The sequence below is a fragment of the Oncorhynchus masou genome, unplaced genomic scaffold, assembly GCF_036934945.1.
Source record: "Oncorhynchus masou masou isolate Uvic2021 unplaced genomic scaffold, UVic_Omas_1.1 unplaced_scaffold_2812, whole genome shotgun sequence".
Classification (NCBI taxonomy): Eukaryota; Metazoa; Chordata; class Actinopteri; order Salmoniformes; family Salmonidae; genus Oncorhynchus; species Oncorhynchus masou.
In genome coordinates this window covers 93-26,500 of record NW_027009238.1, presented here as the reverse complement: position 1 = coordinate 26,500, position 26,408 = coordinate 93, and the positions used below count along the sequence as shown (strand labels likewise).

The window sequence follows — 26,408 nt, the reverse complement described above, 5'->3', positions numbered from 1 at the left end:
AGAGCTATAGAGAGAGAGCGAGAGCTATAGAGAGAGAGCGAGAGCTATAGAGAGAGAGCGAGAGCTATAGAGAGAGAGCGAGAGCTAGAGAGAGAGAGCGAGAGCTATAGAGAGAGAGCGAGAGCTATAGAGAGAGAGCGAGAGCTATAGAGAGAGAGCGAGAGCTATAGAGAGAGCGAGAGCTATAGAGAGAGAGCGAGAGCTATAGAGAGAGAGCGAGAGCTATAGAGAGAGAGCGAGAGCTATAGAGAGAGAGCGAGAGCTATAGAGAGAGAGCGAGAGCTATAGAGAGAGAGCAGGAGAGCTATAGAGAGAGCAGGAGAGCTATAGAGAGAGCAGGAGAGCTATAGAGAGAGCAGGAGAGCGAGAGCTATAGAGAGAGAGCGAGAGCTATAGAGAGAGAGCGAGAGCTATAGAGAGAGAGGTAGAGAGAGAGCTATAGAGAGAGCGAGAGCTATAGAGAGAGCGAGAGCTATAGAGAGAGCGAGAGCTATAGAGAGAGCGAGAGCTATAGAGAGAGCGAGAGCTATAGAGAGAGCGAGAGCTATAGAGAGAGCGAGAGCTATAGAGAGAGCGAGAGCTATAGAGAGAGCGAGAGCTATAGAGAGAGCGAGAGCTATAGAGAGAGCGAGAGCTATAGAGAGAGCGAGAGCTATAGAGAGAGCGAGAGCTATAGAGAGAGCGAAAGCTATAGAGAGAGAGCGAGAGCTATAGAGAGAGAGCGAGAGCTATAGAGAGAGAGCGAGAGCTATAGAGAGAGAGCGAGAGCTATAGAGAGAGAGCGAGAGCTATAGAGAGAGAGCGAGAGCTATAGAGAGAGAGCGAGAGCTAGAGAGAGAGCGAGAGCTATAGAGAGAGAGCGAGAGCTATAGAGAGAGAGCGAGAGCTATAGAGAGAGAGCGAGAGCTATAGAGAGAGAGCGAGAGCTATAGAGAGAGAGCGAGAGCTATAGAGAGAGAGCGAGAGCTATAGAGAGAGAGCGAGAGCTATAGAGAGAGCGAGAGCTATAGAGAGAGAGCGGTAGAGAGAGAGAGCTATAGAGAGAGCGAGAGCTATAGAGAGAGCGAGAGCTATAGAGAGCGAGAGCTATAGAGAGCGAGAGCTATAGAGAGAGAGCGAGAGCTATAGAGAGAGAGCGAGAGCTATAGAGAGAGAGCGAGAGCTATAGAGAGAGAGCGAGAGCTATAGAGAGAGAGCGAGAGCTATAGAGAGAGCGAGAGCTATAGAGAGAGCGAGAGCTATAGAGAGAGCGGTAGCAAGAGCGAGAGCTATAGAGAGAGAGCGAGAGCTATAGAGAGAGAGCGGTAGAGAGAGAGAGAGCTATAGAGAGAGAGAGCTATAGAGAGAGAGAGCGAGAGCTATAGAGAGAAAGCTATAGAGAGAGACTTGAGGCCTAACCGTCTGTGTGCACTCTCATGGTGGAGGCAGTGATGTCAGTGGTGATGTTGAAATAGGGGATCCACAGGTCCTGAACAAACAACAGCACCACTAGTCATTATTATGTCAATATTGCAACTGTAAAAGAAGGTTCAGGGCGGAGCCTTCATTCCCTTCAATTATATTTATTGCCAACGCGTTTCAAAGCAGGCTCCTTTTCTTATTAGTATAATAAGTTCAATTTTCCAGGCCGTGTGTGACAGGCAATTTTTTAAAATGTATTTAATCTACTCTCTGTTTACACAGGTGATCCCATTATGATGAAAAATGCCTTTTTACAAGAGAGACGCAAGACCGACTAACTCCAACTGTGCCGTTCCTCACCTCTATCTGTTTGTCCTTGAACACCGTGTAAATGCTGGAGTTGAAGGCAGCGCCAGAGAACATAGAAGTGATGGGGTAGGTCAGGTCCAACACCTTCTTAAACACCAAGGTCATTCCCTGCAACACACACCCCAACAAATCCATGAGAACATGTTTACTTTCACCTTTATTTGACCAAGTCATCCCATTGAGGTCCAAATCATGTTTCTTCAAGGTTGACCTGGACAACATTTAAACACTTGAAGGTCGAGTTAATATTCCTCGATTTGGTCTTTTCTTGATTCCTCGCATCCTCTCTCCTTGCCTCCTTCTCAAGGAGGACAAAAAGATGTGTCCTTCCCCTTGGACTTAGTCTCTCCTTCTCAAACTGCATTAGGAGGAACAACAGACTGACTGCCCAGGACAGGTGGGGCGGCAGGTTGCCTAGCGGTTAAGAGCGTTTGGCCAGTAAACCAAAAAGGTTTCTGGTTCGAATCCCGGAGACAAAAATTTTAAAAAATCAGTTGATGTGCCCTTTAGCAAGGCACAACCCTGAATAAAAGTCGCTTTAGATCAGAGCGACTACTAAATGACTAAAACGTGAAACGACAGAGGACGCGAGGAATCGGGAAAGATGCCGTATCCTCTCACCATAGCCCACTCTCGTGCCCTCATCCTCATGCGGCTGTGACTGCGGTCCTCTGCGTACAGCGCCCCCATCAGGGAGCCGATGGAAACACCTCCCACCAGGTCCACAGGGATCCCTGCCTCACTCAGAGCATGCATGATACCCACCTGAGAACAGCCCCTGAGAGAGGAACGGGGGAGAGAGGATGAGGAACGAGAGACATTGGACATATGCTCACGACTCCACACACACACACACACACACACACACACACACGCTCCCTCATGAAAACGTAATGTAAACGTAATGTAGATTGCGGTAATGTCTTGGCTTCCATCGTCATGTTTGTGGATCTGATGCTCGCCTGCAGTGTTCCCTGCATTTGGCAGGTGCACTAACAGATTGCTTTGCAGGTTGTTGGAAATGGTTTCACACAACATACATACATCTCTGTGTACTGTTAGGGATTGTAACTGCCAAGTAGGCAACTTGTTTAACACTACCACATACGGTGAGTCAACACCAGTACCACAACAATTCACAAGGGGCCCAAAATGTACGCCTTATCCTACACACTTCCCAGTAGTTTGGTATTCAGGCCTACCTTATGCAGGTATGTAAACCACTGAATACGTTTAATTCAACCACTGAAAATCCTCCGGTCCCTTTAAATACAGTGTGCTGTCCCTTTAAATACAGTGCGCTGTCCCTTTAATTACAGTGCGCTGTCCCTTTAAATACAGTCCGCTGTCCCTTTAATTACAGTGCGCTGTCCCTTTAATTACAGTGCGCTGTCCCTTTAAATACAGTGCGCTGTCCCTTTAAATACAGTGCGCTGTCCCTTTAAATACAGTGCGCTGTCCCTTTAAATACAGTGCGCTGTCCCTTTAAATACAGTGCGCTGTCCCTTTAAATACAGTGCGCTGTCCCTTTAAATACAGTGCGCTGTCCCTTTAAACACAGTGCGCTGTCCCTTTAAACACAGTGCCCTGTCCCTTTAAATACAGTGCGCTGTCCCTTTAAATACAGTGCGCTGTCCCTTTAAATACAGTGCCCTGTCCCTTTAAATACAGTGCGCTGTCCCTTTAAATACAGTGCGCTGTCCCTTTAAATACAGTGCGCTGTCCCTTTAAATACAGTGCGCTGTCCCTTTAAATACAGTGCGCTGTCCCTTTAAATACAGTGCGCTGTCCCTTTAAATACAGTGCGCTGTCCCTTTAAATACAGTGCGCTGTCCCTTTAAATACAGTGCGCTGTCCCTTTAAATACAGTGCGCTGTCCCTTTAAATACAGTGCGCTGTCCCTTTAAATGCAGTGCGCTGTCCCTTTAAATGCAGTGCGATGTCCCTTTAAATACAGTGCGCTGTCCCTTTAAATACAGTCCGCTGTCCCTTTAAATACAGTGCGCTGTCCCTTTAAATACAGTGCGCTGTCCCTTTAAATACAGTGCGCTGTCCCTTTAAATACAGTGCGCTGTCCCTTTAAATACAGTGCGCTGTCCCTTTAAATACAGTGCGCTGTCCCTTTAAATACAGTGCGCTGTCCCTTTAAATACAGTGCGCTGTCCCTTTAAATACAGTGCGCTGTCCCTTTAAATACAGTGCGCTGTCCCTTTAAATACAGTGCGCTGTCCCTTTAAATACAGTGCGCTGTCCCTTTAAATACAGTGCGCTGTCCCTTTAAATGCAGTGCGATGTCCCTTTAAATACAGTGCGCTGTCCCTTTAAATACAGTGCGCTGTCCCTTTAAATGCAGTGCGATGTCCCTTTAAATACAGTGCGCTGTCCCTTTAAATACAGTGCGCTGTCCCTTTAAATACAGTGCGCTGTCCCTTTAAATACAGTGCGCTGTCCCTTTAAATACAGTGCGCTGTCCCTTTAAATACAGTGCGCTGTCCCTTTAAATACAGTGTGCTGTCCCTTTAAATAAAGTGCGCTGTCCCTTTAAATACAGTGCGCTGTCCCTTTAAATACAGTGCGCTGCCCCTTTAATATGTGTTTGTTGACAGACTCACCCGAAGACGGGTTCAGATTATTGGGATCAATCAAAGAACGCCATCTAAATGTATGTGTATTGGACTCCGTTTCAGCACCAACTGGTAGATTTAAAAACACTCTGATCTTGGAGATGATTTAAAGGTTAGGAAGGTATTGAGTTAAGTGCCTTTACATGTCTACATGTCCCAAAGTATCGCACAACATTAGCCTCATGTGATCCACTAATGCTCGAGACCCTCAGGAACAACTGCACTGATGTGACAGAGGGAAAAAAGGCACGTTGGAATGGAATGACGCAAGATGTAAGGTACACATTGAAGGAAACCCGAAAGTGACCGTTCTAAATGTATCACGGAACGGTGGCTCTCGAAATCGTGGCTCATATTTCACATGCTAGAAACGGTCAAATAAAACAGATGTTATAAGGGCATACAATACAATATCTGAATAACGGCACAGCTATTTATAGCCTATTTCACTGTGGAAAAGGGCCCACAATGCATATCACAGCTATTTATAGCCTATTTCACTGTGGAAAAGGGCCCACAATGCATGTCACAGCTATTTATAGCCTATTGCACTGTGGGAAAGGGGCCACAATACATGTCACAGCTATTTATAGCCTATTGCACTGTGGGAAAGGGGCCACAATACATGTCACAGCTATTTATAGCCTAATAAAAATCGTGAAAAATATAGCAGATGCTTTTTCCACTTGGAACCGGTCGCTGAAACCTTATTCATGGTCGGTAGGGTCGTGTGAAAAGAGGGTCGAATTGTTAAGTCAAGGTCAGAATACGGCGTATCTGTAGACACACCTTCATTTATACGATCTCCACCCCAAAACGAATAACGGGTGAATAGCATGCTATTCTCATGCTAAAGTTCAAGGTTAGAATACGAGTAGAGAGAAAAGAATAAAATACCTTAGTCAGTCAGCATCCAACTGTCTCTCGCCCTCTTTTTGTAATAGAAGTAGCAGCATTATTATGAACAACTGTTGGCATTCGGTGAGTTCTCCCACCCACAATAAATAATCAACACGGACCTCTTTCGTCCCATGAAAAAGGAAATGACCTTCCATTTAACGCGTGATTCACGCGAGTCCCGAATTCCCCAAAGGGGAACAAGACAAATATTAGTACAAAGCATTTAACAGGCATGAGTTAAGAGCGAGAGAGAGACAAGAGGAACCAACCTTGAAACATCTCCTGAACACAACACGAAAACAGGACAAACGGAAGGAGAAGAGAAAGACAGGAGAAGAGAGAGAAAGACAGGAGAAGAGAGAGAAAGACAGGAGAAGAGAGAGAAAGACAGGAGAAGAGAGAGAAAGACAGGAGAAGAGAGAGAAAGACAGGAGAAGAAGAGAAAATGAAAATGAGCAAGATATTACATTTGGCAGAAAAGTGGAATCATAATATGCTTTGAGTGTTTCATGCATTAGGAAAGACAACACCCCTACACGCCTCCATAGAAATGACTATAAATGGGGCCGAGTGACGTCAGTGACCTAGAGGACAGAGGTTAGAGGTCATTGGGGCGTACCTGGCCCCTCCTCCCCCCAGTATGAGGGCGATGGCGTTCCCGGTCAGGACCCTGGCCAGCCGGGAGAAGTCAGAGTGGCGTTCAGCCGGCTTCTGGAGCACACGCTGATACATCTCAATCTGGAGAAGAGTGCAATGCAGATATTAAAACACTCTTTCTTCAAATGGTGCGACACTGGAAATAACTGTGGGGTTGTGAGGCAATTCCTTCCTTAGTTATGAGTTAGGGGCGTGAACATTTAAACTAAAATAAATAAAATAAAAATCGGGATGCTTAACGTTAAGAATAATTATTTTTTTGTTGTGTTACGGCGATGCAGAAAGTAAACAGAGCGTTGAAGCGCGAGGCTCATCTTCGCCGCCGTTTTGGTGCCCTGGCCACCACTCCGTGAACAGCACGGAGCGAGGGCAGATACGGCAACAAATCAGTCTCCGAAAATACTGAATCTTAGGACTCAATTCCTGGAGGAAACAAATCTTGGCACTCAATGGGAGTCGACACTATGACGTCATCGTTAACAGTTGGGAAAATGGCAGAGGACGGCCTGTATGGCAATATTGAAATGAGAAGGTTAAATGAGAAGGAAATGGAAACTCTGCGAGGTGGAATTGAGGTACAGTAATGACAGTACAGGTGTGATGCTTAACCTTCTGAAAAAGACCCAAACTGGAGCTGGCAGCAGCCTTGACCTTCTGAAAAAGACCCAAACTGGAGCTGGCAGCAGCCTTGACCTTCTGAAAAAGACCCAAACTGGAGCTGGCAGCAGCCTTGACCTTCTGAATAAGACCCAAACTGGAGCTGGCAGCAGCCTTGACCTGAAAAAGACCCAAACTGGAGCTGGCAGCAGCCTTGACCTGAAAAAGACCCAAACTGGAGCTGGCAGCAGCCTTGACCTTCTGAAAAAGACCCAAACTGGAGCTGGCAGCAGCCTTAACCTTCTGAAAAAGACCCAAACTGTAGCTGGCAGCAGCCTTAACCTTCTGAAAAAGACCCAAACTGGAGCTGGCAGCAGCCTTAACCTTCTGAAAAAGACCCAAACTGTAGCTGGCAGCAGCCTTAACCTTCTGAAAAAGACCCAAACTGGAGCTGGCAGCAGCCTTGACCTGAAAAAGACCCAAACTGGAGCTGGCAGCAGCCTTGACCTTCTAAAAAAGACCCAAACTGGAGCTGGCGGCAGCCTTAACCTTCTGAAAAAGACCCAAACTGGAGCTGGCAGCAGCCTTGACCTGAAAAAGACCCAAACTGGAGCTGGCAGCAGCCTTGACCTGAAAAAGACCCAAACTGGAGCTGGCAGCAGCCTTGACCTGAAAAAGACCCAAACTGGAGCTGGCAGCAGCCTTGACCTTCTGAAAAAGACCCAAACTGGAGCTGGCAGCAGCCTTGACCTTCTGAAAAAGACCCAAACTGGAGCTGGCAGCAGTCTTAACCTTCTGAAAAAGACCCAAACTGGAGCTGGCAGCAGCCTTGACCTGAAAAAGACCCAAACTGGAGCTGGCAGCAGCCTTGACCTTCTGAAAAAGACCCAAACTGGAGCTGGCAGCAGCCTTGACCTTCTGAAAAAGACCCAAACTGGAGCTGGCAGCAGTCTTAACCTTCTGAAAAAGACCCAAACTGGAGCTGGCAGCAGCCTTGACCTTCTGAAAAAGACCCAAACTGGAGCTGGCAGCAGCCTTGTGAATTCCCGTGGAATTCTATCCATTTTCTTATTGTTTTAACGGAAAACCGATTAAATAACGGCAGTTTAAAAATTAAAGAAAGAAATTGAATATTTGTCACATCCTTATCAGGTGTGTGTGTACCAGTTTGGTCAGATCAGGTGTGTGTGTGTACCAGTTTGGGAAGATCAGGTGTGTGTGTGTACCAGTTTGGTAAGATCAGGTGTGTGTGTACCAGTTTGGTAAGATCAGGTGTGTGTGTGTACCAGTTTGGGAAGATCAGGTGTGTGTGTATACCAGTTTGGTAAGATCAGGTGTGTGTGTGTACCAGTTTGGGAAGATCAGGTGTGTGTGTGTACCAGTTTGGGAAGATCAGGTGTGTGTGTACCAGTTTGGGAAGATCAGGTGTGTGTGTGTACCAGTTTGGGCAGGCTTCTCTTGGAGAAGACCCTGCGTGGGCAGGAGAGGTGCAGGTGTCTGGAGATCCAGCTCCTCATGTTGAGCCACTCCACAGTGCCCTGAGGCGGGGGGCCGTCCTCCCTGTGTAACAACACCAGTTGCTTCTGGGCCCTCACCGCACTGCCCTCCAGCATCCGCTCCAACTACAGGGTCAAAGGCCAGGGGTCAACTAGAGGTTGGCCAAGGAGAAGTAGGACATAGTTTGTCCAGAATTAAACAGGCATGTACTGCATACTGAGAGGAGAGGAGTTTCTTACACAATAGTATCAAGACACTTGAGTCTGTGACTGGTTGGTATTCCTCTTTATCTTGGTAAATGGGTATCATATCAGGGACAAGAGGTCAGTGAGGTCGACCCTGCCACCAAGACCCAGGCATGACTAAAGAACCCAAGGATCTGCACTGACCCTAAATCCCACATCAAACACAGTGGCAGTGCTAAAAACGCTAAGCTGGCTAACCTCTCCCCAAGCAACATGGAAATACGCTAAGCTAGCTAACCTCTCCCTAAACATCATGCTAACACGCTAAGCTGGCTAACCTCTCCCCAAGCAACATGGAAATACGCTAAGCTAGCTAACCTCTCCCTAAACATCATGCTAACACGCTAAGCTGGCTAACCTCTCCCCAAGCGCCATGGAAATACGCTAAGCTAGCTAACCTCTCCCTAAACATCATGCTAACACGCTAAGCTAGCTAACCTCTCCCTAAGCGCCATGGAAATACGCTAAGCTAGCTAACCTCTCCCCAAGCGCCATGGAATACCGGAATTTGTCCAATAGAAACTCTTGTTTTGATTGCAACTGTTTGCACTAAGGATTACACCCCAGGGGAGGGGCCTATTTCCTCTGCTTCTGAAGCATTTGCTGCCACTGAAGATATTCAAAGGCAAAATTTAGTAAGTGTGGTCACGCACGCAAACGTATTGCTACACCCTCTGTGGAAGCACATAAAGGATTCTGTAACAGTCCAAATGTGTTACAAGTGACAGACTCATAGGATGGCTCCGTAGAATTCCATTTCCCAAAATCAGTTCCCCTCCCAGAGCCCCCAGTCCCTCCTGGTTCCCCCCGTACCTCCCCCACAGCGGGGTCTTGCTCCCCCAGTCCCACAATGATGATGCAGTCGGCCTGGCGGATACATCGCTGGGTCCAGGGGGTCAGGGTGTAGTCTGTCTGGTAGAGCACGATGCGGTGGATGTCCTCCTGCTGGCCCAGCCAACTGGACAGACGATACTCATGTACACTGACACAGAGACAGAGAGACAGAGACAGAGCGAAACAGAGAGAGCGAGCGAGAGAGAGTGAGAGAGCGAGAGAGAGACAGAGAGAGAGAGAGAGAGACACAGAGAGAGAGAGAGAGAGAGACACAGAGAGAGAGAGACACAGAGAGAGAGAGACACAGAACACTGTATATATATATATATAATATGACATTTGTAATGTCTTTATTGTTTTGAAACTTCTGTATGTGTGATGTCTACTGTTAATTTTTATTGTTTATTTCACTTTATATATTATATACCTTACTTGCTTTGGCAATGTTAACACATGTTTCCCATGCCAATAAAGCCCCTTGAATTGAATTGAATTGAGAGAGAGACACAGAGAGAGACAGAGAGAGAGAGAGAGAGAGAGAGACACAGAGAGAGAGAGACACAGAGAGAGAGACACAGAGAGAGAGAGACACAGAGAGAGAGACACAGAGAGAGAGAGAGAGAGAGAGACACAGAGAGAGAGAGAGAGAGAGAGAGAGACACAGAGAGAGAGAGAGAGAGACACAGAGAGAGAGAGAGAGACACAGAGAGAGAGAGAGAGAGAGAGAGAGAGAGAGACACAGAGAGACAGAGAGAGAGAGAGAGAGAGAGAGAGACACAGAGAGAGAGAGAGAGAGAGAGAGAGACACAGAGAGAGAGAGAGAGAGAGAGAGAGAGAGAGACACAGAGAGAGAGAGAGAGAGAGAGAGAGAGACACAGAGAGAGAGAGAGAGAGAGAGAGACACAGAGAGAGAGACACAGAGAGAGAGAGAGAGAGAGAGAGAGACAGAGAGAGAGAGAGAGAGAGAGAGACAGAGAGAGAGAGAGACACAGAGAGAGAGAGAGACACAGAGAGAGAGAGAGACACCGACCAGACCAGACAGACAGGAGGGTGAAGCGAGAGAGAGACAATGATTTACTTCTTTAAAAAATCTAAGGAACCCTTTATAATGCATGTGGGTTGTTCAAGATGCACACAACCCCATTCAGTCAAGCTCACCTGTCCAGCGCGGCCGCTCCCAGGCGCTGCTTGATGCTGTCGCTGGTCAGTAGAAGTGTGGGGCCTATGAAGAAGGACAATTTAGGTCAGGTCTGTGGAAAGGGCACACCTAAATCAAATCACATTGCAGGCGTGTCACGTGCTTCGTAAACAACAGGGGTCGACTAACAGTGAAATGCTTACTTACGGGTCCTTTTCCAACAATGCAGAATTAAAGATCATACAAAATGAAAAGACACAATCATAGTCCATCTGTCCTCACTCATATCACTCCCCGGGCCCTAAAGCTTTCTAAGAGATGACCTGGCCACCGGAACATTCTACTGAGGAGGGAGGACGGCCAATTCAAGGTCCCCATGAATGGAGATCATCAATTCAGCCTCAGCAGAATATTAGATCGTAGGAAACAGCACCCGGGCATAAACACAATGTCACCCACCCCCCCTCAGACATCTATAGAAGGGCAGCACTGCACTGTCTAGACAGCCTTGAACACTATGAAGAGAGAGGTGGAATGTGTGTGTGTGTGTGTGTGGTTACCAATGGCGATGAGAGCGTGCTGCAGCTCCAGTGTGAAAGCTGTGAGAGGTACCTCCTCAGACACAGGCAGCACGGTGACAGTGGACAGGTTGGACGCCGGGTTCCCCGCATCCCACTTACTGCCTGGGGTGTGCAGGGCCAGGTTCCGGGCTGGGAGGAGGACAGACACATTATCGTGAAGATATATTACACATAGCAGGGACATGAGGGGTTAGATCCTTCTGGGGACAACGGTTGCCTGTAAACACACACCTGTCAGAGGGCCATTGACCTGCTGCAGGATCTTCTGACCAAGAAGGTGAATCAACCTCGTCACTACCTAAAACAAGAGAAAGAGAGCGTCAGCGTGTGTATGTGGAGTGTCGTGTGTGTGTGAGGGAGTGAAAGCCAGTCATAGACCAAGTTAGACTTCTCATCTTTGTATCTGTCCCATCATGGCATCTGTGAAAGCACGGGCAGCACCATAGAGGCCATGTTGACGTGGTCCATGTCTTCTTCTACTTCTCTGAGTTGGTTATCAAACTGAAAGGGTGCATACTGCCACCTGGAGGGGGTTGTTGGAGCAGGTATAAACCCTGGTGATTTACAGCCACCTGGAGGGGGTTGTTTGAGCAGGTATAACACCTGGTGATTTACTGCCACCTGGAGGGGGTTGTTGGAGCAGGTATAACACCTGGTGATTTACTGCCACCTGGAGGGGGTTGTTGGAGCAGGTATAACACCTGGTGATTTACTGCCACCTGGAGGGGGTTGTTTGAGCAGGTATAACACCTGGTGATTTACTGCCACCTGGAGGGGGTTGTTGGAGCAGGTATAAAACCTGGTGATTTACTGCCACCTGGAGGGGGTTGTTGGAGCAGGTATAAAACCTGGTGATTTACTGCCACCTGGAGGGGGTTGTTGGAGCAGGTATAAAACCTGGTGATTTACTGCCACCTGGAGGGGGTTGTTTGAGCAGGTATAAAACCTGGTGATTTACAGCCACCTGGAGGGGGTTGTTGGAGCAGGTATAAAACCTGGTGATTTACTGCCACCTGGAGGGGGTTGTTGGAGCAGGTATAAAACCTGGTGATTTACAGCCACCTGGAGGGGGTTGTTTGAGCAGGTATAAAACCTGGTGATTTACTGCCACCTGGAGGGGGTTGTTTGAGCAGGTATAACACCTGGTGATTTACAGCCACCTGGAGGGGGTTGTTAGAGCAGGTATAAAACCTGGTGATTTACAGCCACCTGGAGAGGGGTGTTTGAGCAGGTATAAAACCCAAGGCTGGTGATTTACTGCCACCTGGAGGGGGTTGTTTGAGCAGGTATAAAACCTGGTGATTTACAGCCACCTGGAGGGGGTTGTTGGAGCAGGTATAAAACCTGGTGATTTACAGCCACCTGGAGGGGGTTGTTTGAGCAGGTATAAAACCTGGTGATTTACTGCCACCTGGAGGGGGTTGTTTGAGCAGGTATAAAACCTGGTGATTTACAGCCACCTGGAGGGGGTTGTTTGAGCAGGTATAAAACCTGGTGATTTACTGCCACCTGGAGGGGGTTGTTTGAGCAGGTATAAAACCTGGTGATTTACTGCCACCTGGAGGGGGTTGTTTGAGCAGGTATAACACCTGGTGATTTACAGCCACCTGGAGGGGGTTGTTAGAGCAGGTATAAAACCTGGTGATTTACAGCCACCTGGAGAGGGGTGTTTGAGCAGGTATAAAACCCAAGGCTGGTGATTTACTGCCACCTGGAGGGGGTTGTTTGAGCAGGTATAAAACCTGGTGATTTACAGCCACCTGGAGGGGGTTGTTGGAGCAGGTATAAAACCTGGTGATTTACAGCCACCTGGAGGGGGTTGTTGGAGCAGGTATAACACCTGGTGATTTACGGCCACCTGGAGGGGGTTGTTGGAGCAGGTATAAAACCTGGTGATTTACAGCCACCTGGAGGGGGTTGTTGGAGCAGGTATAAAACCTGGTGATTTACTGCCACCTGGAGGGGGTTGTTGGAGCAGGTATAAAACCTGGTGATTTACAGCCACCTGGAGGGGGGTTGTTGGAGCAGGTATAAAACCTGGTGATTTACTGCCACCTGGAGGGGGTTGGAGCAGGTATAAAACCTGGTGATTTACAGCCACCTGGAGGGGTTGTTTGAGCAGGTATAACACCTGGTGATTTACAGCCACCTGGAGGGGTTGTTTGAGCAGGTATAAAACCTCATGATTTACTGCCACCTGGAGGGGTTGTTGGAGCAGGTATAAAACCTGGTGATTTACAGCCACCTGGAGGGGGTTGTTGGAGCAGGTATAAAACCTGGTGATTTACAGCCACCTGGAGGGGGTTGTTGGAGCAGGTATAACACCTGGTGATTTACAGCCACCTGGAGGGGGTTGTTTGAGCAGGTATAAAACCTGGTGATTTACTGCCACCTGGAGGGGGTTGTTGGAGCAGGTATAAAACCTGGTGATTTACAGCCACCTGGAGGGGGTTGTTTGAGCAGGTATAAAACCTGGTGATTTACTGCCACCTGGAGGGGGTTGTTTGAGCAGGTATAAAACCTGGTGATTTACAGCCACCTGGAGGGGGTTGTTTGAGCAGGTATAAAACCTGGTGATTTACTGCCACCTGGAGGGGTTGTTGGAGCAGGTATAAAACCTGGTGATTTACAGCCACCTGGAGGGGTTGTTTGAGCAGGTATAAAACCTGGTGATTTACTGCCACCTGGAGGGGTTGTTTGAGCAGGTATAAAACCTGGTGATTTACTGCCACCTGGAGGGGGTTGTTTGAGCAGGTATAACACCTGGTGATTTACAGCCACCTGGAGGGGGTTGTTTGAGCAGGTATAAAACCTGGTGATTTACAGCCACCTGGAGGGGGTTGTTTGAGCAGGTATAAAACCTGGTGATTTACAGCCACCTGGAGGGGGTTGTTTGAGCAGGTATAAAACCTGGTGATTTACAGCCACCTGGAGGGGGTTGTTTGAGCAGGTATAAAACCCAAGGCTGGTGATTTACAGCCACCTGCAGTTATGGAACGTTTGATCATATGTAGGTGACGGTCACGAATTTGTGTCAGCTGGTGATCGACAGTTATTTTCTTGACAGTCTCACGGTAATTGACCGTTAATTAACGAACACATTTAGCATATCCTGGCTTCCACACATAGCTTACGAGCCACTGATGCAGAACTTTGAAACGTCTACATTTGAACAAGTCTAATAAATAAATAAATGTAATGTAGCCTATACCTTCACAATAAATCCCATCATTTATTTTAGACAGGTCTAAATAAACATGTTATGAAGAAAATGTGGTCTATTTCAGAAGAATATAATAGCATACTCTGAGTTGTCCTTATGGTAGGTCCTGATCTGGCTATTCCATATGGCTGTGGGCTACACTAGTTCAATTAGCAGACAAGATTTACTTAGGATTCCGTGACATTATTTTATAATATGAAGAATACAATTGAACATAGCTAGATTACATTGAAAGGATATTTTCTCCAAACGACTTCCAGGGAGTGTTGCACATGCACCTATTCTGTGTTGAGCGGTTAACAAAGAAATAGGTATCTATATGCTAAATTTACAGTTATTCATGTAACTTGTTGTTCTACAAACAGGCTATATGTTTTGATTTTTAATTCATTTTAAATCTACACAACAGTGATCACCGGACAATGAGACAGCCTATAGGGAGGAGGTCAGAGACCTGGCCGTGTGGTGCCAGGACAACAACCTCTCCTTCAATGTGAAAAAGACAAAGGAGATGATTGTGGACTACAGGAAAAGGAGGGCCGAGCACGCCCCCATTCTCATCGACGGGGATTTCCCTTTTTTTTATTTAGTTCACCTTTATTTAACCAGGTGGGCTAGTTGAGAACACCTTTATTTAACCAGGTAGGCTAGTTGAGAACACCTTTATTTAACCAGGTGGGCTAGTTGAGAACATGTTCTCAGTTACAACTGCGACCTGGCCAAGATAAAGCAAAGCAGTGTGAGACAGACAACAACACAGAGTTACACATGGAATAAAAAAGCCAAAAACATAATAAACAAGTCAATGACAGTAGAAAAAAAAGAAAGTCTATATACAGTAGTGGGGCTGTAGTAGAGCAGGTTGAGAGCTTCAAGTTCCTTGGTGTCCACATCACCAACACACTGTCATGGTCCTAACACACCAAGACAGTCGTGAAGAGGGCACGACAACGCCAATTGCCCCTCAGGAGACTAAAAGATTTGGCATCGGTCCTCAAGATTTTCTACCATCGGGAGCATCCTGACTGGTTGCATGGCAACTGCTCAGCCTCCGACCGCAAGGCGCTACAGAGGGTAGTGTGTACAGCCCAGAACATCACGGGGCCAAGCATCCTGACTGGTTGCATGGCAACTGCTCAGCCTCCAACCGTAAGGCACTACAGAGGGTAGTGCTTACGTCCCAGTACATCACTAGGGCCAAGCTTCCTGCCATCCAGGACCTCTATACCAGGTGGTGTCAGAGGAAGGCCCTAAAGACAACAGCCACCCTAGTCAGACTGTTCTCTGCACATCAAGTGGTACCGGAGCGCCAAGTCCAAGTCCAAAAGGCTTCTTAACAAAAGGCTACTCCGGTTGTAAAGATAAACAATGTCTTTAACATTAGGAAAGTTGACAAATAAATATAGTAGGCCTAGCCTATAGAAAGCTGTAGAAATCCTCCTCTTTTTAATAGAGGCCATCACTCTGTTTTCTCATGCAACTGCATAGCCTATAGAAATGTTGCGCAGCATGAGCTCATGAAGTGTTTGATTAGATTTTCGAACTATTTGCATTGATGTCCATGATTAGAGGGACAATAGAGTGCTGCGTACCAGGGAGTAAGTTTGGTAGGCTACTAATGACCATCAGCAGCATCAGAGCCTGGAGAAGCCTAATTACCGTGACTAAACGGTCACATGGAATTTGACTGCCTTCACTCGTGACCGCTGGTGTGGCGGTAATACGGTCACCGCAACAGCCCTACAATGGATTGGCTGATCCCTCTGGATGACTGTGATGGAATGATATGATCCTTCCCACCCAGTTACCTACACAAATGGTGAAAGTCCTCAATGGCGCTGCCGGTGTGAAAACACGCTTTTGGGTATTAGAGTCGTCTATCTAAGTCTATGAAGCCAGTTGACCTACATACCTGTGGGAACTTCCTCTTAATGTAGCCGAGTGCTCCCTCTGGTAGTTTGGCCAGCTCCGAGTCACGCACTGCATGCACCGTGGTGGCTCTGTTCTGATGGGTCAGGGCCTCCACCTGGATGGGGACACATCAACCACCAGAGGCTCCCATTGGTCAACACTGCGAATCATCCCTCAATCATTATACAGGCACTATGCACCAAACTTACCCCTTAACACTCTTGCAATTGATTTAATAATCATTGCACATTCCTTGTTTTCATATGGAGTTGAAGTGATCTTAGCCCTACAAATAGGAACATATTTTGTTTTTTAAAAAGCACTTACTGGTGCAGAAAATGTAAATAACTATTTAAGATAAAAATGAGTGATCAGAGGAACGGACCAAGAAAAGCATGGTGAGCCAGACTTTTTAAGCCCCAGTGATTCCCGTGTCCATTTTCATCAGCGTCAACAAGCCAGCCAGGCAGTGACCTTTCATATCAAAGCGATTGATCTCTCTCTCTCTCTGTAATAACACTGTGCTGCTGGTACACACATGGTCTAATTCTGTATCCTCGCATTCCACGCTCTCCTGACTCTGTCCTCACGGACACCGTAACTACGGCTACCGGCTGGAGCCGGTAACCATGGCATCGGACAATTCGCCTCAGGCAGGTATTCTTAGCAGCATAGGCATCGCCACAGCAATGCAAATCCACGTCAGCCAATGGGAGCGTAATGCAGTGAATTAAAGGGAGAGGGGTTACCAAACAGAGCTAAATCCTCTCTGGAGTGAGTGAGTGAGTGAGTGGCACACACACACACAGCTCTGAGATGTTGTGAATAGCCATGTCATGGTGGGGCGTACTCGTGGCCCTGCATAAAACCGTGTCGGTATCTAAATGGGTTTGCTTACATCTACAATCAATAAAAAAACTATGAATTCTTTAAAAGCCTTGTTTATGCTACGGCGGCTGCGTTTTTAAAATGGAACCACCCACTGTGCCACCTGACCCCTTACCACGCCGATGAGGTCACCGCGGCCGTACTCTCCGGTCAGCTCCTTCTTGCCGTCCTCCTTCATGATGACGGAGCGCAGACGGCCACTCAGAACTATGAAGGTGCTGTCTGACTTATCCCCCTGTCTGAGAGAGAGAGAGGGTCAGACTTATCCCCCTGTCTGAGAGAGAGAGAGAGAGGATCTGACTTATCCCCCTGTCTGAGAGAGAGGATCTGACTTATCCCCCTGTCTGAGAGAGAGAGAGAGGATCAGACTTATCCCCCTGTCTGAGAGAGAGAGAGAGGATCAGACTTATCCCCCTGTCTGAGAGAGAGAGAGAGGATCTGACTTATCCCCCTGTCTGAGAGAGAGAGGATCAGACTTATCCCCCTGTCTGAGAGAGAGAGAGAGGATCTGACTTATCCCCCTGTCTGAGAGAGAGAGAGGGTCAGACTTATCCCCCTGTCTGAGAGAGAGAGAGGGTCAGACTTATCCCCCTGTCTGAGAGAGAGGGAGAGAGGATCTGACTTATCCCCCTGTCTGAGAGAGAGGGAGAGAGGATCTGACTTATCCCCCTGTCTGAGAGAGAGGGAGAGAGGATCTGACTTATCCCCCTGTCTGAGAGAGAGGGAGAGAGGATCTGACTTATCCCCCTGTCTGAGAGAGAGGGAGAGAGGATCTGACTTATCCCCCTGTCTGAGAGAGAGAGAGGATCTGACTTATCCCCCTGTCTGAGAGAGAGAGGATCTGACTTATCCCCTGTCTGAGAGAGAGAGAGAGGATCTGACTTATCCCCCTGTCTGAGAGAGAGAGAGAGGATCTGACTTATCCCCCTGTCTGAGAGAGAGAGAGGATCTGACTTATCCCCCTGTCTGAGAGAGAGAGGATCTGACTTATCCCCCTGTCTGAGAGAGAGAGAGGATCTGACTTATCCCCCTGTCTGAGAGAGAGAGGATCTGACTTATCCCCCTGTCTGAGAGAGAGAGAGGATCTGACTTATCCCCCTGTCTGAGAGAGAGAGAGAGGATCTGACTTATCCCCCTGTCTGAGAGAGAGAGAGAGGATCTGACTTATCCCCCTGTCTGAGAGAGGGAGAGAGGATCTGACTTATCCCCCTGTCTGAGAGAGAGGGAGAGAGGATCTGACTTATCCCCCTGTCTGAGAGAGAGAGAGAGGATCTGACTTATCCCCCTGTCTGAGAGAGAGAGAGGATCTGACTTATCCCCCTGTCTGAGAGAGAGAGGATCTGACTTATCCCCCTGTCTGAGAGAGAGAGAGAGAGAGAGGATCTGACTTATCCCCCTGTCTGAGAGAGAGAGAGAGGATCTGACTTATCCCCCTGTCTGAGAGAGAAAGAGGGTCTGACTTATCCCCCTGTCTGAGAGAGAGAGGATCTGACTTATCCCCCTGTCTGAGAGAGAGAGAGGATCTGACTTATCCCCCTGTCTGAGAGAGAGAGAGGATCTGACTTATCCCCCTGTCTGAGAGAGAGAGAGAGGATCTGACTTATCCCCCTGTCTGAGAGAGAAAGAGGATCAGACTTATCCCCTGTCTGAGAGAGAGGGAGAGAGGATCAGACTTATCCCCTGTCTGAGAGAGAGGGAGAGAGGATCTGACTTATCCCCTGTCTGAGAGAGAGGAGAGAGGATCTGACTTATCCCCCTGTCTGAGAGAGAGGGAGAGAGGATCTGACTTATCCCCCTGTCTGAGAGAGAGGGAGAGGATCTGACTTATCCCCCTGTCTGAGAGAGAGGGAGAGAGGATCTGACTTATCCCCTGTCTGAGAGAGAGAGAGATCTGACTTATCCCCCTGTCTGAGAGAGAAAGAGGGTCTGACTTATCCCCCTGTCTGAGAGAGAGGATCTGACTTATCCCCCTGTCTGAGAGAGAGAGAGAGATCTGACTTATCCCCCTGTCTGAGAGAGAGAGAGGATCTGACTTATCCCCCTGTCTGAGAGAGAAAGAGGGTCTGACTTATCCCCCTGTCTGAGAGAGAGAGGATCTGACTTATCCCCCTGTCTGAGAGAGAGAGAGGGATCTGACTTATCCCCCTGTCTGAGAGAGAGAGAGAGGGATCTGACTTATCCCCTGTCTGAGAGAGAAAGAGGATCAGACTTATCCCCCTGTCTGAGAGAGAGGGAGAGAGGATCAGACTTATCCCCCTGTCTGAGAGAGAGGGAGAGAGGATCTGACTTATCCCCCTGTCTGAGAGAGAGGGAGAGAGGATCTGACTTATCCCCCTGTCTGAGAGAGAGAGAGAGAGAGGATCTGACTTATCCCCCTGTCTGAGAGAGAGAGAGAGAGGATCTGACTTATCCCCCTGTCTGAGAGAGAGAGAGGATCTGACTTATCCCCCTGTCTGAGAGAGAAAGAGGGTCTGACTTATCCCCCTGTCTGAGAGAGAGAGAGAGAGGGTCTGACTTATCCCCCTGTCTGAGAGAGAGAGAGGATCTGACTTATCCCCCTGTCTGAGAGAGAGAGAGAGGATCTGACTTATCCCCCTGTCTGAGAGAGAGGGAGAGAGGATCTGACTTATCCCCCTGTCTGAGAGAGAGGGAGAGAGGATCTGACTTATCCCCCTGTCTGAGAGAGAGAGAGAGGATCTGACTTATCCCCCTGTCTGAGAGAGAGGGAGAGAGGATCTGACTTATCCCCCTGTCTGAGAGAGAGTGAGAGAGGATCTGACTTATCCCCTGTCTGAGAGAGGGAGAGAGGATCTGACTTATCCCCTGTCTGAGAGAGAGAGAGAGGATCTGACTTATCCCCCTGTCTGAGAGAGAGGGAGAGAGGATCTGACTTATCCCCCTGTCTGAGAGAGAAAGAGGGTCTGACTTATCCCCCCGTCTGAGAGAGAGAGAGGATCTGACTTATCCCCCCGTCTGAGAGAGAGAGAGGATCTGACTTATCCCCCTGTCTGAGAGAGAGAGAGGATCTGACTTATCCCCCTGTCTGAGAGAGAGAGAGGATCTGACTTATCCCCCTGTCTGAGAGAGAGAGAGAGGATCTGACTTATCCCCCTGTCTGAGAGAGAAAGAGGATCAGACTTATCCCCCTGTCTGAGAGAGAGGGAGAGAGGATCAGACTTATCCCCCTGTCTGAGAGAGAGGGAGAGAGGATCTGACTTATCCCCCTGTCTGAGAGAGAGGGAGAGAGGATCTGACTTATCCCCCTGTCTGAGAGAGAGGGAGAGAGGATCTGACTTATCCCCCTGTCTGAGAGAGAGGAGAGAGGATCTGACTTATCCCCCTGTCTGAGAGAGGGGAGAGAGGATCTGACTTATCCCCCTGTCTGAGAGAGAGGGAGAGAGGATCTGACTTATCCCCCTGTCTGAGAGAGAGGGAGAGAGGATCTGACTTATCCCCCTGTCTGAGAGAGGGGAGAGAGGATCTGACTTATCCCCCTGTCTGAGAGAGAGAGAGGATCAGACTTATCCCCCTGTCTGAGAGAGAGAGAGGATCTGACTTATCCCCCTGTCTGAGAGAGAGAGAGATCTGACTTATCCCCCTGTCTGAGAGAAAAGAGGGTCTGACTTATCCCCCCTGTCTGAGAGAGAGAGGATCTGACTTATCCCCCTGTCTGAGAGAGAGAGAGGGATCTGACTTATCCCCCTGTCTGAGAGAGAGAGAGAGAGATCTGACTTATCCCCCTGTCTGAGAGAGAGAGAGGATCTGACTTATCCCCCTGTCTGAGAGAGAAAGAGGATCAGACTTATCCCCCTGTCTGAGAGAGAGGGAGAGAGGATCAGACTTATCCCCCTGTCTGAGAGAGAGGGAGAGAGGATCTGACTTATCCCCCTGTCTGAGAGAGAGAGAGGATCTGACTTATCCCCCTGTCTGAGAGAGAGAGAGAGGATCTGACTTATCCCCCTGTCTGAGAGAGAGAGAGAGGATCTGACTTATCCCCCTGTCTGAGAGAGAAAGAGGGTCTGACTTATCCCCCTGTCTGAGAGAGAGAGAGGATCTGACTTATCCCCCTGTCTGAGAGAGAGAGAGAGGATCTGACTTATCCCCCTGTCTGAGAGAGAGAGAGAGAGGATCTGACTTATCCCCCTGTCTGAGAGAGAAAGAGGATCAGACTTATCCCCCTGTCTGAGAGAGAGGGAGAGAGGATCAGACTTATCCCCCTGTCTGAGAGAGAGGGAGAGAGGATCTGACTTATCCCCCTGTCTGAGAGAGAGAGAGAGGATCTGACTTATCCCCCTGTCTGAGAGAGAGAGAGGATCTGACTTATCCCCCTGTCTGAGAGAGAAAGAGGGTCTGACTTATCCCCCTGTCTGAGAGAGAGAGAGGATCTGACTTATCCCCCTGTCAGAGAGAGAGAGAGGGTCTGACTTATCCCCCTGTCAGAGAGAGAGGATCTGACTTATCCCCTGTCTGAGAGAGAGAGAGGATCTGACTTATCCCCCTGTCTGAGAGAGAGGGGTCAGACTTATCCCCCTGTCTGAGAGAGAGAGGGGTCTGACTTATCCCCTGTCTGAGAGAGAGAGGTCAGACTTATCCCCCTGTCTGAGAGAGAGAGGGTCTGACTTATCCCCCTGTCTGAGAGAGAGGATCTGACTTATCCCCTGTCTGAGAGAGAGAGAGGATTGTTTCAACTGTAGCCAGACAAATTCAAGCATCCCGAATTGTAGTAATGTCTTGACATTCATTATCATGTTTGAGGTTAAAAGGGATTTTAGTCTTTTTTTCTCCTTGCCCAGAGTCAGACCAACTCATGGAATCCATTTTTATGTCTCCGGGTGCCGTTTGGAGATGATTGAAGTCCCGTAATAGACGCTAACAGAGGCAATAATGGGACAGATGCGCTGCCATCTCTACGCGCCAGAGAACAAGGAAGTGGATAGAATCTCGTTTCTTATTATCATCAGTCAAATGAAAAATATGACAAATAGCGACTACTTTGTGAGACTATGAATGACCAACCACCCAGCTTTGGAGTAGTTAAGTCTTATTTCTTTAACTTTAAATCATCTCCAAACCTGCATGCAGATACATAGAAATGGTATGTAGAAAAACAACCTCAAATCTTGAAATCTCGCCGTATCCCTTTAAGAATAATCACACTTGGGGATTCATTGCAGATGGAAATACTGTAGATCAGTGAAGGCAGTGAAGCTGAACATCGGTGTGGACAGAGGGGTTTACCTACCTGTAGACTGCCCGGCCGGCCTCCACAGCCATCCAGTCCAGAGCAAAGTCTATCTGCCTGACGAAGGACGACATCCTCCGCACGACCGTGTGAGCTACGTTCAGCACCACTGTGGGTTCTGCACGCATGATCCTGAGGGGTGGGACACACACACACACAGGTAAATGTCGGAGTGTGCATGCATGTATGCATATGAAATACATGGGCACGACAGTGTGTATTCCCAGTGCCTCACTCGTAGAAGTGAGTCTTGGAAATGGAGAGGAAGCTGCAGTCTCGGTGGGCTCGGACAGTGAAGATGAGGGGCTCGCCGGTCAGTACAGCCAGCTGGCCCACCAGCTCCCCGGGGTGGGTCACAAACAGACATGTGTCCTCCTCGCGGTCGATCATCCGCTGGTACACATGCAGCAGGCCCAAGATCACAAACTGCACACTCACCTCCTGAAACACACTGGGATGATGACTTTCCAGGAAATCAAGTTCCTAATAATAATTCATATTTATACCGGAAAAATTGGAAGTGCCAATTTAAAAACCAAGAAATGGTCACTTCTCCCAAAATAAGATTGTCGCAGGGCCACATTGTCGACTTGGCTGCTCCTCCATGTCCAGATTTCACAGCGAAACACAGCGAAACTGATATTTGGTCATGAGTGTAACTTTGATCTCCAATGACATTGTTGTGAATTGCGAAACAATATGTTCATAAATTTGGAGCGTGACGATGTTCCTCAATTAACTCATTAACTGCATTTACAGCAGTAGGCCTAGGCTACCCCGAGGAAATTGTTTAAATATGAATCTCTTCACGGGGACCAATTCTTTAAAAATATATATCCATATCGACCTTCATACAGTGTGTTGATCACACATTCTCTAAGTAGGCTCTCATATGGGCAGCGATACGAGACAGTGAAGCAAGGGGATAGCGGTATTTTGACATACAGTGCCTTGTGAAAGTATTCGGCCCCCTTGAACTTTGCGACCTTTTGCCACATTTCAGGCTTCAAACATAAAGATATAAAACTGTATTTTTTTGTTAAGAATCAACAACAAGAGGGACACAATCATGAACGACATTTATTGGATATTTCAAACTTTTTAAACCAAAAACTGAAAAATTGGGCGTGCAAAATTATTTAGCCCTTTTACTTTCAGTGCAGCAAACTCTCTCCAGAAGTTCAGTGAGGATCTGAATGATCCAATGTTGACCTCATGCATGGATTACAGTACAAAGTTAGGAATTGTCATGCGAGACAGGAGTCGGGATTTGGGGTTTCAGTGGGATTGGGGCGACAGGGAAATAGGCTCTATATAAGGCTACTACTTGCGTCAATAATACACTTGATTTAGGCTACGTTATTGCACGCTCCATGTCTTAGGTCCGTTAGGATCACCACTTTATTTGAAAAATGTGAAATGTCAGAATAATAGTAGAGAGAATGATTTATTTCAGCTTTTATTTCTTTCATCACATTCCCAGTGGGTCAGAAGTTTACATACACTCAATTAGTATTTGGTAGCATTGCCTTTAAATTGTTTAACTTGGGTCAAATGTTACGGGTAGCCTTCCAGAAGCTTCCCACAATAAGTTGAGTGAATTTTGGCCCATTCCTCCTGACAGAGCTGGTGTAACTGAGTCAGGTTTGTAGGCCTCCTTGCTCGCACACACCTTTTCAGTTCGGCCCACAAATTTTCTATGGGATTGAGGTCAGAGCTTTGTGATGGCCACTCCAATACCTTGACTTTGTTGTCCTTCAGCCAATTTGCCACAACTTTGTGAAGTATGCTTGGGGTCATTGTCCATTTGGAAGAACCATTTGCGACCAAGCTTTAACTTCCTGACTGATGTCTTGAGATGTTGCTTCAATATATCCACATACTGCCATCTATTTTGTGAAGTGAACCAGCCCCTTCTGCAGCAAAGCACCCCCACAACATGAGCTGCCACCCCCGTGCTTCAAGGTTGGGATGGTCATTATGGCCAAACAGTTCTATTTTTGTTTCATCAGACCAGAGGACATTTCTCCAAAAAGTATGACCTTTGTCCCCATGTGCAGTTGCAAACCATAGTCTGGCTTTTTTATGGTGGTTTTGGAGCAGAGCCTTCCTCCTTGCTGAGCGGCCTTTCAGGTAATGTCGATTTCGGACTCGTTTTACTGTGGATATAGATACTTTTGTACCGGTTTCCTCCAGCATCTTCACAAGGTCCTTTGTTGTTCTGGGATTGATTTGCACTTTTTGCACCAAAGTACATTAATTTCTAGGAGACAGAACGCGTCTCCTTCCTGAGCGGTATGACGGCTGCGTGGTCCCATGATGTTTATACTTGCGTACTATTGTTTGTACAGATGAACGCGGTACCTTCAGGTGTTTGGAAATTGCTCCCAAGGATGAACCAGACTTGTGGAGGTCTACCAATTGTTTATATGAGGTCTTGGCTGATTTCTTTTGATTTTCCCATGATGTCAAGCAAAGAGGCACTGAGTTTGAAGGTCGGCCTTGAAATGCATCCACAGGTACACCTCCAATTGACTCAAATGATGTCAATTAGCTTATCAGAAGTTGCTGAGAACATGACATCATTTTCTGGAAATTTCCAAGCTGTTTAAAGGCACAGTCAACTTAGTGAATGTAAACTTCTGACCCACTGGAAATGTGATACAGTGAATTATAAGTGAAATAATCTGTCTGTAAACAATTGTTGGAAAAATGACTTGTGTCATGAACAAAGTAGATGTCCTAACCGACTTGCCAAAAATATAGTTTGTTAATTAACAAGAAATGTGTGGAGTGGTTGAAAAACGAGTTTTAATGACTCCAACCTAAGTGTATGTAAACTTCTGACTTCAACTGCATACAAGAGTAAAGATGATCATTAGCACTCACCTTAACTAACATTTTCCCAGCCTAATTGTTACCAAATATCCAAATGGAGATTTAGTGTTAAACACAAATTTGATATTGATTGATTTATCTAGATCGGGTCCCCTGCGCTTGTCTCAAAACAGCGCGATCACAATCAAAACAGTGCTGAAATGATAACCTAGGTGACCACACACACACCTATGACAGTTGAATATGACTTTGGGAGTTTCAGTAGAAGCCAGAATTTGATAAGTTACTAAAATTGCTTTAGCCTACTTAATTCCAATATTTTCCTCATTCAGTTGATCCTTAACTAAAGACTTTCTGTCTCTGCGCCTTTTCTAGACACAATGGCTGTTTCCTCCTCACTTCGCTGCCGCCCGTAGCTCTTTCATTTCTGTGATGCTGGACCACGTCTGGGCTTTCATTTGTGGGTCAGAAGGGGACAGAAGGGTATAGAATTTTCCTTTCTGACGGTGAACTCTAAACGGCATTCGGTTTTCGTGTGTCCAATCCAGTGTCAATTATGCGCGTGCTTTGAATATATGGCGAATTTGTGTGCTAAATACATTAGCCTAAATGCTTTCATGTGACAACCTGTTTGTATAATGTCCCATTTAATTTTTTTTTGCAATCTTCTGCTGTACATGTTGCGCATTTTGTGGAATTGCATCAGTGCGACAGTGGGAGGAAATGTTGTCATTTCCCCAGTGTTCGGATTATTCCATTGGTCCATTAAGCTGGAAGTTAAATCAAGCACAGACAAAGGAAAGCTTCCAAGTAGTATTTGAACCCAGGTGTGGATAGGTATGACCAAAGAGGAGAACCAGGTGTGGATAGGTATGACCAAAGAGGAGAACCAGGTGTGGATAGGTATGACCAAAGAGGAGAACCAGGTTGATAAAGTAAAGCAGACAGTATGGTGCTCTGACCTGGTCTCCCTGTCTGGCCACCACAGAGCCTGCTTTGACCTGGTGCAGAGTCACCCTGCCCTCCAACAGACCAGGGTCCTGACAGAGAGGGAGAGATTATGGTACAGCAGGATTAAGGGATTCAGACATTGACGAGAGACACCCGGTACCGTCTCACTGTAATGCTCTCCACAGATGTAGAACGGCATACGGCCGTCGAGCCACACATGCACAGAAGAATGACTTGAAAGGTAACGACTGTTCTAGTTATTCTACGTCTATGGAGAGCATTACAGTGAGAAATAGATCCACCCGTCACACTGGAATGTCTGGTACTTACATTTCCATGCATTTAACAATATACTATAGATCTATATCCGATCTATATGGTACTCCCTCCATGCATTTAACAATATACTATAGATCTATATGGTACTCCCTCCATGCATTTAACAATATACTATAGATCTATATGGTACTCCCTCCATGTATTTAACAATATACTATAGACCTATATGGTAC

The 26,408-nt window shown here is 47.3% G+C and overlaps 1 protein-coding gene across 1 annotated transcript in view; it reads right to left on the bottom strand.

Moving 5' to 3' along the window:
- The window catches only part of LOC135533924 (patatin-like phospholipase domain-containing protein 7), a gene marked incomplete at its 5' end in the record, with an annotated part of 40,342 nt that extends 14,345 nt beyond the window's left edge, over window positions 1–25,997 (bottom strand). The window contains 14 exon segments of the mRNA XM_064961117.1: window positions 1,399–1,468; window positions 1,762–1,878; window positions 2,392–2,548; window positions 5,914–6,032; window positions 7,988–8,170; window positions 9,104–9,272; window positions 10,283–10,346; window positions 10,823–10,972; window positions 11,075–11,141; window positions 15,979–16,092; window positions 16,981–17,104; window positions 22,108–22,239; window positions 22,343–22,548; window positions 25,908–25,997. Of these exon segments, the coding sequence (XP_064817189.1) occupies window positions 1,399–1,468; window positions 1,762–1,878; window positions 2,392–2,548; window positions 5,914–6,032; window positions 7,988–8,170; window positions 9,104–9,272; window positions 10,283–10,346; window positions 10,823–10,972; window positions 11,075–11,141; window positions 15,979–16,092; window positions 16,981–17,104; window positions 22,108–22,239; window positions 22,343–22,548; window positions 25,908–25,997 (1,762 nt within the window).
- Window positions 25,998–26,408: the final 411 nt, after the last annotated feature.